The following is a 14,161-nucleotide window of genomic DNA, read 5'->3' on the forward strand; positions in this document are numbered from 1 at the left end:
CAAATCTTTTCATACCAACCCACCAATTTCAGGATTACAACTTACCTTTTGTTCAACAAGCTTAGGTGGTTACGGAAGAGTGAACATGCATAAGATCAACCTCAATTTTCCCTTTTAATTTGCTGAATTTTCAGTTGTGGGTTTTAGAGAAGAGTTCTCTCTTCTCTCTATAAATCTCGACATACATAAACACATATGACCTGCATCTTGTTTTTAAATTCTTGCCCACTATTTCCCACTTTTAGTCCCTTAAGTTTCACCTTTTAATTAGTTGTTCCTAATCCTTTCTTTCTTTTATTTACTAAGTTAACTGTAGGGAAATAACTAAGTTAAACATTCTTAAACATCACACTTCATACTATAAGCTAAGACTTCTAATAGTCTACTTCTTTAAAATTTAAGCTATAATTGCTAGTTACCATTTTCAGTTCTATAGTAATAAATATTATCAAAATAACTAATAATGTATTCACATTTTGGGGCCTTACAAGTCTACCCCTCTTAGGAAAGGTTTCGTCCCCGAAACTTAGATACATACCGAATAAAGTCGGGTAGTACTTTCTCATTTCATCTTCTGGTTCCCATGTGAGATTCGTCCATTTCTTGTGTTGCCATTGAGCTAATACTTGCTTAATCTTCTTATTACGAAGGGTCTGTACCTTGGAATCTTTAATAGTTATCGGCCTTTCGATATAGTTCATTCTCTTGTCCACTTCGATGTCTTCAAGTAGTATGTAAGATGTTTCATCCGCAAGGCACTTCCGTAACTGTGACACATGAAAGACGTTATGAATGTCATCTAATGTGGGTGGCAATTCCAACCGATATGCTACTTCTACAATACGAGCGAAAATTTTGAATGGCCCAATATATCGAGGGCCCAACTTTCCCCGCCTACGGCACCGAATTACGCCTTTCCATGGGGAGACCTTTAGCAATACTTGGTCCCCCACTTGGAATTCGATTGGACGCCTTCTTTTGTCTGCATAGGACTTTTGTCGATCTTGCGCTGCTTTTAGCCGAGCTCCTACGAGATCAATCTTTTCATTCATTTTTGCTGCTACATCCTTAGGGGCGAGTTCTCTTTGTCCCATTTCTCCCCAACATACAGGGGTTCATTTTCTTCCATACAACATTTCATATGGCGCCATTTAAATGCTACTTTGATAACTATTGTTGTACGAGAATTCCACTAACGGTAAGTGATCATCCCAGCTTCCCCCAAAATCCAAGACACATGCTCTTAACATATCGACTAATGTTTGAATGGTTCTTTCTGATTGACCATTCGTTTGAGGGTGGTATGCGGTATTCAAGTGCAATTTGGACATATCTTCGTGAAACCTTTTCCAATAACAAGAAGTAAACTGGCATCTCGATCCGAGATAATGGACACGGGTGCCACATGTTAAGAGATTATTTCGTTCACATATATTTCCGCCATCCTTACTGAAGAGTAAGCTTCCTGTATTGGTAGGAAATGGGCACTCTTTGTAAGACGATCAACAATGACCCAAATGGCATCATGTCATTTCTTCATTTTGGGGAGTTTGGTTACCAAGTCCATGGTCACATCCTCCCATTTCCATGTTGGAATCTCCAACAGTTGTAGAGTTCCACACAAGTTTTGGTGTTCCGCCTTCACTTGTGAGTATGTTAGGCATTTGGATACATATTTGACAATGTCGCATTTCATTCCCGACCACCAGTAATTTCCTTTCAAGTCTCGGTACATTTTGGTGGCTCCCGGGTGAACCAAGTAGCGAGACTTATATGCTTCTTCTAGTATTAGATTCTTTGTATCACAAAAACATGGTATCCAAATTAGGCCATACCCTGTCTTAATTCCACTTGCGTCTGTTTCAAGCTTGTCGACAACCCCTTTTGTCCTTTCACCTTTTGGATCATCTGCATTCAATGACTTAGTTTGGGCTTCCCGTATAGTTTTGATAAGGTTAGGAGTAACTATCATTCTCATTGACTTCACTCGGATAGGCGATGGATATTCCTTCCGTCTTAAGGCGCCAACTACGACATTTGCCTTACCCAGATGGTAAATAATGTCGCAATCATAATCTTTGATTAGTTCTAGCCACTTTCTTTCTCTCATATTAAGGTCCTTTTGCTCGAATAAATATTTGAGACTCTTGTGATCTGAGTAGATTGTGCATTTCGTTCCATGCAGGTAGTGCCTCCAAATTATCAAGGTAAAAACTACTGTCGCCAACTCTAAATCATGAGTCGGGTAGTTACTTTCATGTTGTTTGAGTTGCCTTGAGGCATAAGCAATGACTTTGCCTCATTGTATCAAGACACACCCTAACCCTTGGTGTGATGCATCCGTATATACCACTAAATCTTCTGTTCCTTCCGGTAAGGTTAACACCGGAGAACTTGACAGTTTTTCTTTTAGCATTTGAAAAGCTTTCTCTTGTTCGATACCCCATGAAAACAAGGCACTTATGGTGAAAATGGTGTGTTCGTTTTAAAAATGAATCATCAAGCTTCGGGTACGAGTCAGTAAGGCAATACACGAAGGAATAAGGGGAGTATCATCAATACCACTCAAAAGCTCAATCGGTGGAGTATGAAAAAATGTAGTACACTTGGGGAGGAAATCGAATAATCAACATACTGACGTTCTGTAACACCTCATAAAATCGTGTCCAATGATGTGTTGACACGTGTAATAAACCATAATAAAGTCAAACGTTGACTATGAGGGACTAATTTCATCAAAAATGAAAACTATGAATATAGAGGGACTAAAAGGGACTACAGTTTTGGCCAAACTATGATGTTAAAACTGTAGGATATCATTCATATGTGTGGTTTACCATTTATGGCCAAACTATGCCCCGTAAGGGTATTTTGGTCATTTCACATACTATGCACCTAATTAACATAAAAGTCGATAATTGACGTAAAAGTCTGGGACTTGTATATAGTTCATTCGCTTACCCGTTATGCATTTATGCGTTCGGTTCGGTTTATGTAACTAGTTTACATGAATTAGCCGAAATGGGTTTAACCTTATCATTTAAACTTCAAAATCCAGAATGTGTTTAGTTTACCCATATTATACAAGTATCCAAACTTGTCGGGTCTAAATCACATTCCATTCCGGTCTCCGCTTAATCTAGCGTATTGTACCGTTATTAATACTTTAAGCTAGCCGGTCTAAGTCTACGACTTAAATAAGACCATTAGCATTCTGAATTGGTTATATATCACCATCATTCCAGACTAGAGCCACCCGGTAAAAGCTACCTGCATTTAGTTAGATTGAATACGACTGAGTTATTTTGCTGTGAATAAAGTATTAGCTCAGGTAAATACTTTTAACTTATTTTCCCTTATACGGGCTTGGGATACGGTATAATAATAATAATACCGCTTGGTCGGGTATGAAATTATTTAATCGGATTGTGATTAATAAATTTGCATAACCCGTTTTAATCTGTTTTGTTTGATAACATAAACATTGAGGGTTAATACGACCGTGTCCTGGATATCCTCGGCTCATTTCATTTGAAAATGGCCACGACCTATGCACGGGGTGTAGGCATACACCTGACAGATGCAAATGCTAAATAACCCACATGTTGGGGATAACTCCTTTGTGGGTTTTATAGTGGTGAGTCGGTTAATCATTAACCCACTGCCTTTAACTCTTTGTTTTAACTATTTCTTGACAATTGATGCTAATGTTGTAGGTTTAAGGCGGCTTGCAAAACAATTGAAACCGAAGGTTAGATGGTAACTAATATATCACCACTCTTCGCAATTTTGATGGAAAGGAAGATTGTAATAAAGACGAGGATAATGCTTTAGAATATGTAAGCATTCAAAGGCCTGCGCTTTTTCCTCATTCGAGAACCTGATTTTTTTTATCCGGCCTCTCTACAAGATGGGCTAGAATATCTTAGGCGAGACAGGTATTGTTCCGCGTCATCACAGAGTCAATTTGTCTTACATTATCATCTCAGATGCTGTAACGGGTCAAATAATGAACGAAAAAAGGAAAATGTATCCATTAGGTTGAACAGAAACAAACCGGTAGATAGTGTCTCGAAGGGTTTTTAATTCATACAACCTTCAAAATCTCTTTATTTAGAAATTAGGATTATTATCATAATAGTATAGTGCTGGCCGGTAATCTTATTTGCATTATTTATTTACACTTATTAAATATATATTGTTATTAAAAAGCATGTTATACTTTAGCAACTATCTAGTTATTGTGAAATTGCATATGATGTAATTCGAACAGATGATCAAGCAAAGGAACATGGTTAAAATGTAATCTATCTATACTATATAATAAAAGAAACCATTTTTTAGACACTTGTCATTATATTAAGCCATCTCCTTATAGATAATTATTATTTTAGTTTAATCTCTTATAGATAGTTATTATTTTAGTTTAATATTATTTAGTTTAGTATCTTATATTATAGATAAGTCTTATACTAAATATTATTAGTTTAATATCTTATGGATTTTCTTGATATACCAAAAAATATCTTTAAATGATATTCGTTTATTTCATTGGACCCGCATAAATCTCCACTATTATTCACTTTGCCGGGAAAGTTAAAAAAATCAATATTTTATGAACTAAAAGGCTAACCAAACGCTTTGGATTTTCAACATTCAATAATTTTTATTATTTGGACTCTTTTATTTTACAACAAGCCACACACCTATAGCCGGCTATGGTGTGCGGGGAGAACTTTCACAAAAGGCCTGTGATTTCGAGGGATACAATTTTTTTAAAAAAATTCGATTTATATGTATATATATATATGTTATTTAAAAAAATGTAAACACATTAATATATTAAATACTAGAATTACCACCTGCGCAATGCGGCAGGGATTCATTAGTTATATATCATGTTAGATGAAAGACAAATGTTTCTCACATGACCACGAGCCTGTGTGTAAAACCGAGAAAAAAATAACTAAGTCGATCTCTGATTCGCACGCTGCGACAGACCTATCAAACGGGGAAAAATAGACGCGCTGCGACGGACATGTCAAACAGGAAAAAAATAGATGAAAAAACGTTGAACCCCACACGCGCGTTGCGGCGTGTTAAGTCGGAAATTTAGAACGACACGTTAAACGGAGAACTTATGAAAGATGAAAAGTATATAAGATACTAAAGTTGAAATTAAAAAAAGTGTTGAGATTAAATTGTAAAAGATGAAAAGCTTTGGGTTGAAAGTAAAAAAAATTAAAGAGGTTAAATTGCAAAAGATGAAAACTTTTGAATCAGAAGTGAAAAATCAAATTAATCAAAAGGGTTAAAATACCAAAGATTAAAACTATAGACTTAAATTGCCAAAGATTGAAATTTTAGAGTTAAAAAAGAAATCAATTAAACAAAAGAGATAAATAGATTTAGTTAAATTGATGTTTAATATTATTATTATTATTATTTAATAAAAGAGATAAATAAAAAATAAGGATGAGAAATTGCCAGAGAATGACAAGTGTCCAAAAAAGATTTTTGTTTATTAGTATAGAAAGATTTTTATTTTCACTATACAAAATTACATTTACTCGACCCATGTAGTACATAAGGTTTTTTAAGATATAACTTTTATTATTTGATATATAAAATTAGATTTATTGAATTCGTACAATACACGGGGTTTTTTAAGAATATATATTTTTTATTATTTAGTACAGAAAATTACACTTATTCAAACCGTGTAATGCACATACTTATAAAGATGTAATTTTTTTTTTATTATTTGGTAAACAATATTACATTTATTCAACCAGTGTAATACACGTGGTTTTAAAGATATAACTTTTTTATTTGGTATATAAAACTACATTTATTCAACCCGTACAATATGGTTCTTATAGATACAGCTTTTTATTATTTAATATATAAAATTATATTTATTCAAACCATGCAATAAATAAGATTTTTAAAGATATATTGTTTTATTATTTAGTATATAAAATTTATTTATTCAGCCCATGTAATACACGGGGTTATAACCTAGTATACATATAGCTATGGGATATTGCAAGGAGCTTACACATTCACCTTTTGATGTTGGATTTAACTTCTTTGTTTGACTATTTTTTTTATAGATGGGCTTGATGAACTCTTCAAAGTTGCTCTGGACCTGAACCGCCACCAACACCTGTTTAAGTTTTGTTTTTGTGACCGTGGAAATGGTGGTGGTGCATCAAATGTTATATAGAACGTTAAGCGCGGCAAAACGCCACCAGAAAACGCCAACCCGACATGGTCCAAAAACCACCACTTTTGTAATATTTGATGAGCGAGTGTTAGGCAACTCCTTGACATGGAAAAAAATTAAATCCAGTCAAACAATTAAAAAAAACTTTTATAGTTTTGCTAAAAAAACCTATACGATAGCAATACTGTAATTTGAACTGAGGGCAAAATTGTATTTATTGACTTGGGTAAAATCGTAATTTGCCAAAAGTTAAAGTGATGGCAATACTATAATTTTGAATCCGAGACAAAATCGTAATATAACTATGCACTAAGGATAAAATCGTAACTTTAATCGTAATTTTAAGCTGGGGACAAAACTATATTTTTAATTTGAACTCGGGCAAAATTTGCCCCCACTTCAAAATAAAATTATGTTTTTGTCCCTCGCTCAAAATTACGATTTTGCCATCGGTTCAAAATTATGATTTTATCCCCATATTACAATTATATTTTTGGCCCCAGTTCAAAATAAATTTTTGCTGTTCTCCCAAACTAAAACTGATGATTTTGCATTTTCGCCCCGTTTCAAAAATTATGATTTCGCCTTTAGTTTAAAATTATGTTATTGCCCGGTTAAAAAAAAGTTTGCTTTTGCCCCCCAATTCAAAATTACGATTTTGCCCTCAGTTCAAATTAAAAATATAGTTTTTTCTCAGCTTAAAATTACGATTTTGTCCTTAGTGCAAAATTATATTACGATTTTTTCTCTGGTTTAAATTTATGGTATTGCCATCACTTTAACTTTTAGCAAATTACGATCTTACCCAAGTCAACAAATACAACTTTGTCCTCAGTTCAAATTACAGTATTGCTATCGATTTAATTTTATTAGCAAAACTATAAAAATGTTTTTTTAATTGGTTGACTGGATTTACTGTAATTTTTTTCCATGTCAATGAGCTGCCTAACACTCGCTCATTAATCCTGACAAACTACAGTTTTGCCCTGAGCTCATAACTATGGTCTTGTCATCGTTTTAGTTTTTTTTCCTAACAAAACTATAATATTGTTTTTTTAATTGATTGAGAATTATTCGGCCATCGCCCCGCAACGTGGACGGGGCATCAACTAGTTATACTATATAATATAATTGTTTAGTTTATACTTGATAAATTTATTGTACAACAGGGGTAGAAAAGTAATAATTATTAAAAGTAACAAAAAAGAAAAAGAGAAAAAACTCAAAAAGTACACTTTTATAGACGCTTATTTCCAAATAGCCGTTCAAAACCCTAGCCGCAGGCGTTTTTGGCGATTCTCGCTCACGTTGCTTTCTCCTACGCTGGCGTTTGTTTGCTCCACCGTCACTGGTCTCACCTCTTCTGGTACGATTCTTTGTCCTCTTTTGTTCATCCTTTTGTGTCGAAGAAAGGTTTTTAGAAGTTTTGATTTTGTTAATTTGAACTGCCTTTTTTGTTTATATTTTTTGGTTGCTTGTTAACTTCACCTGTAGTTATTAAGTATGAAGTCAACCTGAATTTGTTAACTTCACCTGTAGTCATTAAGTATGAAGTCAGTCTGAATATACGTAATAGTTCCTGTTTGAGAAAACTTCGGTTTTTGGTCATAACTGACCCGATCTATGCTCATTTACTGTAATTTTGTACTTAGATTGTTAATTTTTCACCCAAGAATGTGTTGTCCTTTCTGTTTAGGTGTCCACATATTGCGATTTCTGCCAAGCTACTAGTTTTTAGACTTACAAATTGTATTGATAATTTTGCTTTCAAACACTTATGGTTTTTTTCTGAATTGCGTAGGAATGAAAGATTCTTGGATGTACACAAGTTGGTACATGTTTTAGCTGAAAAACAAAATTATGTATTATGCAACTGGTGAATGTGAAAGTTCTTTTCCGGAGGAGATTCATTTTATAGCTGATGATGATGATCCCATCATTATAAACGGAGGATCCTGTACTCGATCACGAAAAATAACGATAATAATTTGCCTTGAAAGTAGACTAGATTACCTTCATAATGATTTAGACTACAGAAAATGGAGCAACAGTAACATGAAGAGCTCTAACATTTGTCTCCATATGTAAGGTACGTGTCTTTTAAATTCCAAAACCTTTTGTTCTGTGCATAGTTGTCAAAGACACAGTATACACTTAATGCGCAAAGACTTCGTTCGAGATGAAGAAGGCGCACCATTAGAAAGTTATTCACTTTCGTATAACTTAGTATTGTATTTGCTTATCAAATAAAGAAAAGCTGTAATTTTTTTACGAATTAAAAAGTTGATAATAAAACTTCGTAAGTTATCAATTATTATTTAGTACTTTTATTTCATTTATTATAAATGTTGTCACTATTATATTTAATTTTATTTAAATTGTAGCGGTTCCCCCAAGGAAAGTTAGGGGGAAAGCAAAAAACCAAAAGCCTCGCAGGATGGTCAAAGCGGGGGGGCCGTTTCTCTTACCCGTCGGTGTACCAAGCGACCTATTTTCATGCGAGACGGGTATGTATATATGGCGGACCACCCCGTTCGATAAAATGGGTTGGGAGAAAGTTCCAACACCTTATAGGGATGCCATCATGAACCACCTAAAGGTAAATAAGTTATTTCGCCTTAAACGCCTTAAACCATTTTTTAAAAATCTTTCAATATAAGTTTCAGCCATAAAAAAGACCCCAAGATTATTTCGCTTTAAATGCCTTAAACCATTTGTTTGAATTGTCTAAGATTTAACATTAAGTGCATAATGCATAAAAAAAAACCCCAAGATTATTTGTTTATAAATAGGGTTTGCAGTCGTTTAACGGGGCGTTTACGGCTGCAAACGCAGCAGCAAATGGCTGCAAACGAAGCATTCGAAAGTCGATCTTCATTATAAGTAAGTGGTTCATTGACACTTTTAAGCTCGGCAGTTGCAAACATAAAAGCAGACAAATCTGAATCACTTGGTCCTTTAGAACTACTGGACTGTTCTACCTGATCATCAGTTATTATCTCAGGAATAACGTCCACCTCAAACTGAGGTTCCTTTTCTTTAAATGTCTTTCCCTTTTCACCAATAAAATTCGTGTACATAATATCTTCTTTAAAAGCAACAACATTCGAGCTATTTATTACCTTTGGACTAACATCATCAAGTCTCCATAACATGTACCCCTTAACTCCTTCAATACATTCGAGAATTAAACATTTCTGAGATCAAGGCTCTAATTTACCTTGACTAATGTGTGTATAAGCTAGGGATCTAAATACCCTGAATCCATAACCCATTCTTATTTATTCCCAGTTTTTGAAACTACTAATACATTAAGCGAGTAATTCACTTGAGTTTTGAAAGAATTTGTTTCGCCCTTTTTTCTTTCTTTTCTCAGGACACTCCTTTTTTAGATTTTTTTTTTCTGAATTGCACATATAACATCTCCTTTTAACTTTGGATTTTGATCTGTTTTGGTTGCACACTATAATACTACAATACAATAACAATCTAACTATTTGAATGAATCAACTTAGGAGCTTTTATGGATTAAAATGCAATACCTTAATCAGACTCCATAACATTGTTTTTTTCAACTTCAGACAATTGACCACAATCTGTAACTTTTACCAGCCTAGAAGGTTTTCCTTCAAGTGTTCCCAACTGATCAATCTTTTGAACAAAGTCCATTCCTGATATCCCTCCCAAAAACAACTTTCCTCCTGCCATATAACCGATTAAACAGTTGAGGTTGAAACGGAAGAGGTATGAAAGTTAACCATGATTATACGTGTGCTTTACATAGATATATCACAAAATTGTTCACAAAATTCTTGAAAGTATTTTTGTTTAACAGATGAGGGCTAAATTGATGGACAAAGAGCCTATGGTATTTGAGGCACATGCAAAGAAGATTGAATCCTTACTAGAAAAGTCCAGAAAAGATTTACGGGATAGTGAACCTATGAAAGCCAAAAGAAGAGAATTTGCACGTATGTTGTGTAAATATCACACAGTAGAATCATGGGTGGGAAGCAAGAGAGTTGGTGATGTTCTTTGGAACCAAACAAAAAAACACAAAGATAATAAAGAATTGACAACGAAGAAGAAAAACACAATGGAAAGCAAAAATGTTCCAACAATGAAAAAGGAAAACACAATCAAAAGCATAAAAGTTCTAAGTCTACGAGATGAAATTAATGAAAAACTGAAAGAAACGGTTGTTGTAGATGAAGTCATGGCTGTGGAAACGTCTACAACTCATCAAGGTGATGCCATAATCAAGTTACTTAACTGCTTTGTTGTATACAGTAATATATTGTGTCTTATTTTACAAGTTTATTGTTTCTTATTTTCAAGAAAACGTCGAAAAGCAAACTGCTGATGTTGAAGTAGAACAAAACAAAAAAAAAACAAGTGAAAATGTTGATGTTGCTCATCAAGAGAAAGCCCTTACTAAAGGTAACTATTATGAAATTGTTTTATATGCATTGTGTCAATTTTTTTAACTGTTTTATATTCTATTGTGCCATATATAATAATATATTGTGTCTTATTTATAAGCTGCTCATGTAGAAGAAGATCAAAACAAAAAAAACAAGTGAAAATAAGACACAATGTATTATTATATATGGCATATATGGCACAATAGAATATAAAACAGTTAAAAAAAATTGACATAATGTATCTAACACAGTTTCATAATAGTTACCTTCAGTAAGGGCTTTCTCTTGATGAGCAACATCAACATTTTCACTTGTTTTTTTGTTTTGTTCTACCCCAACATCAGCAGCTTGCTTTTTGAACGTTTTCTTGAAAATAAGTAACAATAAACGTGTAAAATAAGACACATTATATTACTGTATACAACAAAACAGTTAAGTAACTTGATTATGGCATCACCTTGATGAGTTGTAGACGTTTCCACAGCCATGACTTCATCTACAACAACCGTTTCTTTCAGTTTTTCATTAATTTCATCTCGTAGACTTAGAAATTTTATGCTTTTGATTGTGTTTTCCTTTTTCGTTGTTGGAACTTTTTTGCTTTCGATTGTGTTTTTCTTCTTCGTTGTCAATTCTTTATTATCTTTGTGTTTTTTTGTTTGGTTCCAAAAAACATCACCAACTCTCTTGCTTCCCACCCATGATTCTACTGTGTGATATTTACACAAAACATGTGCAAATTCTCTTCTTTTGGCTTTCGTAAGTTCACTATCCCGGAAATCTTTTCTAGACTTTTCTAGTAAGGATTCAATCTTCTTTCCATGTGCCTCAAATACCATAAGCTCTTTGTCGATCAATTTAGCCCTCACCTGTTAAACAAAAATACATTCAAGAATTTTGTGAACAATTTTGTGATATATCTATATAAAGCACACGTATAATCATGGTTAACTTTCATACCTCTTCCGTTTCAACCTCAACTGTTTCATTTTCAACCTCAACTGGTTCAGTTTCAACATCAACTGATTCAGTTTCAACAACCACAATAAAACACAAATAATATTAGACACAATGATAACATACATTAGACATTGATTGTGCGAATTTTTTCTAGACTTTTCTAGTGTGCAACATAAGAATTTAAAGTTACGTCTCGGATCGCCAGCGGTTTCAGATTGATTGGATGAAGCATTTTGTCCCAAATTAGGGAGATCATGAACTTCAACAACTTTCATTCTTTTCACCTTCTTTGTACCTATAACCTGACAACCACTTCAGCTAGCATACTCATGTTACCAAATTTAAAAAAGATCACTATTCACTAATCAATTCCAGCATAATACATATTCAGAATTACAAAATGTATACTTATAAATATTAGACACAATGATAACAGACATTAGACACAATGTACCTTCATTATCAGCTTCTTGTGCTTTTGGTGGAATAACTTTTCGCTTCTTGATAACTACCTTCAACGAACCTTTCGACACAATAAAACACAAATAATATTAGACAAAATGATAACAGACATTAGACACAATATACCTTCATTATCAGCTTCTTTTGGTTCGGTGGAACTACCTTTTGCTTCAAGGAGTCTTTCGATTGTTCAACCGTCTTACTTTTTTCCGAAACTAAATAATTCTGCTCAAACTCGGAAAGCATTGTGTAATCTCTTTTGCTATCCTCTTGTGATTGTAAGTTTAATGATTTTATTGTGTCATATCAAATTTATAAGATAAGTTGATTATGATACAATAGAAATAGAGTGGATAATATAATAGGAATACACGGGATTATGACAAAATGGATTGAAATACAATGGATTCAAGTATGACACAATGGTTTGAAATAGGACGAAATATTTTTTGATCATTGTGTGATATTTTTTGATTTTGTGGTAACTAATGTTGTGCGCATTATGCATTTGTTTCATTTCAGCATAGGGACACATACGAAAGAGAAGAGGAGGTGATCCTTGATGACTTCACCAATAACATGAATGAGGTTTTGAGAAAAGAAAAGGTAAAAACTATCAAAGACTTTGACATTGTCTTTGTACCTATCTTTCATCATGAGAAAAACCACTTTTATCTCATGTGTTTCGACCTCAAACGCACAAAGACTACATTGCTTGACAACATTGCACCACTTGAAAATGAGGAAAAGGGTGATCATGATCCCTACGATGGTCGGACACGAAAAACAGTAAGTGTTTGAAATCTTGTATTGTAAATATAACACAATGCATACTGTAGAAATAACACAATTGCATTTTATTTTTTTTAAGAAACAAGCTTTTGAAGGTTATCTTGAACGTATCTCACATCCAAAAGCAACAGACATGAAGGCTACATCAATAAATCGTCTTAAAATGTCATGGAGAACTTGTTTTAATTGTATTGATTGTGGGTTTTTCCTTATGCGCCACATGGAAACGTACATGGGTGAAGATGCAAAAGATTATCATTGTGGTTTCGTAGTAGAGAATACTGGATTACAACAGAAACAAATTGAAGGCTTGCGCCGAAAGTACACAACCAAGATGTTGGTGCATATTTCGTATGTCTGCCACTGTGCGAATAGCTAGATAGAGCGTGTGTTGAATATTGTATATAATAGAGTGAAATCCAGTACGAAACCAAGGCATTGTGATGTAACAGTACCTTCGTAGGACTGCTTTGTGGGTTCGTACTGATGTCCAAGACCATAGCAGCTTCGTACGAAGGCACCCATGTGGGTTCGTACGAAACCAGCATGCCTATACATAGGATGCTTAGGTCTTGTGTTGGACAAGCTTTTGGTCCCTAAGGGGAGATGCTGTCCAACTGGTTTCATGATGCTGTAACTGTCAAGTTATCAATAGAAACCAGATTATAAGTGACTGTTTGGTGTTGTATTCTACTTCTACTCCTTTCTTAGTGATAATAAATACACTGAACACGTCGTATTGGGACCAAAGCTCCGTCAAACTCGCCGGATCCTGGAATCTCACAAGATCTGGTTACACGACGTTAACGAAAATAAACCATATGTTATTTCCTTGGTGCACAAGTTTCGAGAGTTACCAGCTAAACAAAAACAACAGCTACAACGAGGTGGTTATAAAAGAATCTTGTCAAGGCTGCATAACGAAGTCGATTATGTTGATGTTTTTTTCATTTTGGACTTGATGTATAGGAACTTGATGTATAGGAACTTGATGTTTTTTTTTTCGATTGATTAAGTCGATTAAGTTGATGTTTTTTTTTTCATTTTGGACTTGATGTATAGAAACTTCGTGGATGTTGATGTTTTTAAGGAGGTTTATGATTTCAGGAAAATATATGACAGGAAAATGTCTTTTGATACAGGAAAATGACACAATGTCATAAAAATATGACACAATGTCACTAAATATGACACAATGGTTTTATACAGGAAAATATGACACAATATCATCAGATATAACACAATGGAATGATATATGACACAATGAAATCATATATGACATATGACACAATAT

The 14,161-nt window shown here is 33.9% G+C and overlaps 2 protein-coding genes across 8 annotated transcripts; one reads left to right on the forward strand and one right to left on the reverse strand.

The window, feature by feature from the left end:
- Positions 1-374: 374 nt before the first annotated feature.
- On the reverse strand, positions 375-1,094 carry LOC110932377. The gene is made up of 2 exons (XM_022175716.1): positions 539-1,094; positions 375-430 (listed from the first exon to the last, which is right to left on the reverse strand). The coding sequence occupies exons 1-2, from the start codon at positions 1,092-1,094 to the stop codon at positions 375-377; spliced, it is 612 nt and encodes a 203-aa protein (XP_022031408.1).
- A 6,391-nt stretch (positions 1,095-7,485) lies between these two features.
- On the forward strand, positions 7,486-13,868 carry LOC110930326. Of its 7 annotated transcripts, none has more exons than XR_002587751.2 (8): positions 7,486-7,595; positions 8,031-8,318; positions 8,614-8,828; positions 9,842-9,973; positions 10,065-10,476; positions 10,568-10,669; positions 12,598-12,864; positions 12,947-13,868. XR_002587751.2 is itself a non-coding variant. In XM_035988319.1 (8 exons), exons 3-6 carry the CDS (start codon positions 8,667-8,669, stop codon positions 12,600-12,602), a joined length of 681 nt encoding a protein of 226 aa, XP_035844212.1. In that variant the 5' UTR covers positions 7,486-7,595; positions 8,031-8,318; positions 8,614-8,666; the 3' UTR covers positions 12,603-12,681; positions 12,781-12,864; positions 12,947-13,868. The 7 variants fall into 7 exon arrangements, 4 of the variants coding, with proteins under 4 accessions (XP_035844212.1, XP_022029314.1, XP_035844213.1 ...); XM_035988319.1 differs by lacking the exon at positions 9,842-9,973 and having other exon boundaries at positions 12,598-12,681; positions 12,781-12,864; XR_004889449.1 differs by lacking the exon at positions 10,568-10,669.
- The last annotated feature ends 293 nt before the right edge of the window (positions 13,869-14,161 follow it).

Source organism: Helianthus annuus, chromosome 3, assembly GCF_002127325.2.
Source record: "Helianthus annuus cultivar XRQ/B chromosome 3, HanXRQr2.0-SUNRISE, whole genome shotgun sequence".
In the NCBI taxonomy this organism is placed as follows: domain Eukaryota; kingdom Viridiplantae; phylum Streptophyta; class Magnoliopsida; order Asterales; family Asteraceae; genus Helianthus; species Helianthus annuus.

What these genes read in the sequence shown, in the direction of transcription:
- LOC110932377 (XM_022175716.1), bottom strand. Translation starts at nt 1,094, where the DNA reads ATGGGACAAAGAGAACTCGCCCCTAAGGATGTAGCAGCAAAAATGAAT. An exon ending in GTACTACCCGACTTTATTCG is followed by an intron (nt 431 to 538) that starts GTATGTATCTAA and finishes TTATTACTATAG; the next exon opens with AACTGAAAATGGTAACTAGC.
- LOC110930326 (XM_022173621.2), top strand. Translation starts at nt 8,667, where the DNA reads ATGGTCAAAGCGGGGGGGCCGTTTCTCTTACCCGTCGGTGTACCAAGC. An exon ending in CCATCATGAACCACCTAAAG is followed by an intron (nt 8,829 to 12,597) that starts GTAAATAAGTTA and finishes GTTTCATTTCAG; the next exon opens with CATAGGGACACATACGAAAG. An exon ending in ATGGTCGGACACGAAAAACA is followed by an intron (nt 12,865 to 12,946) that starts GTAAGTGTTTGA and finishes ATTTTTTTTAAG; the next exon opens with AAACAAGCTTTTGAAGGTTA.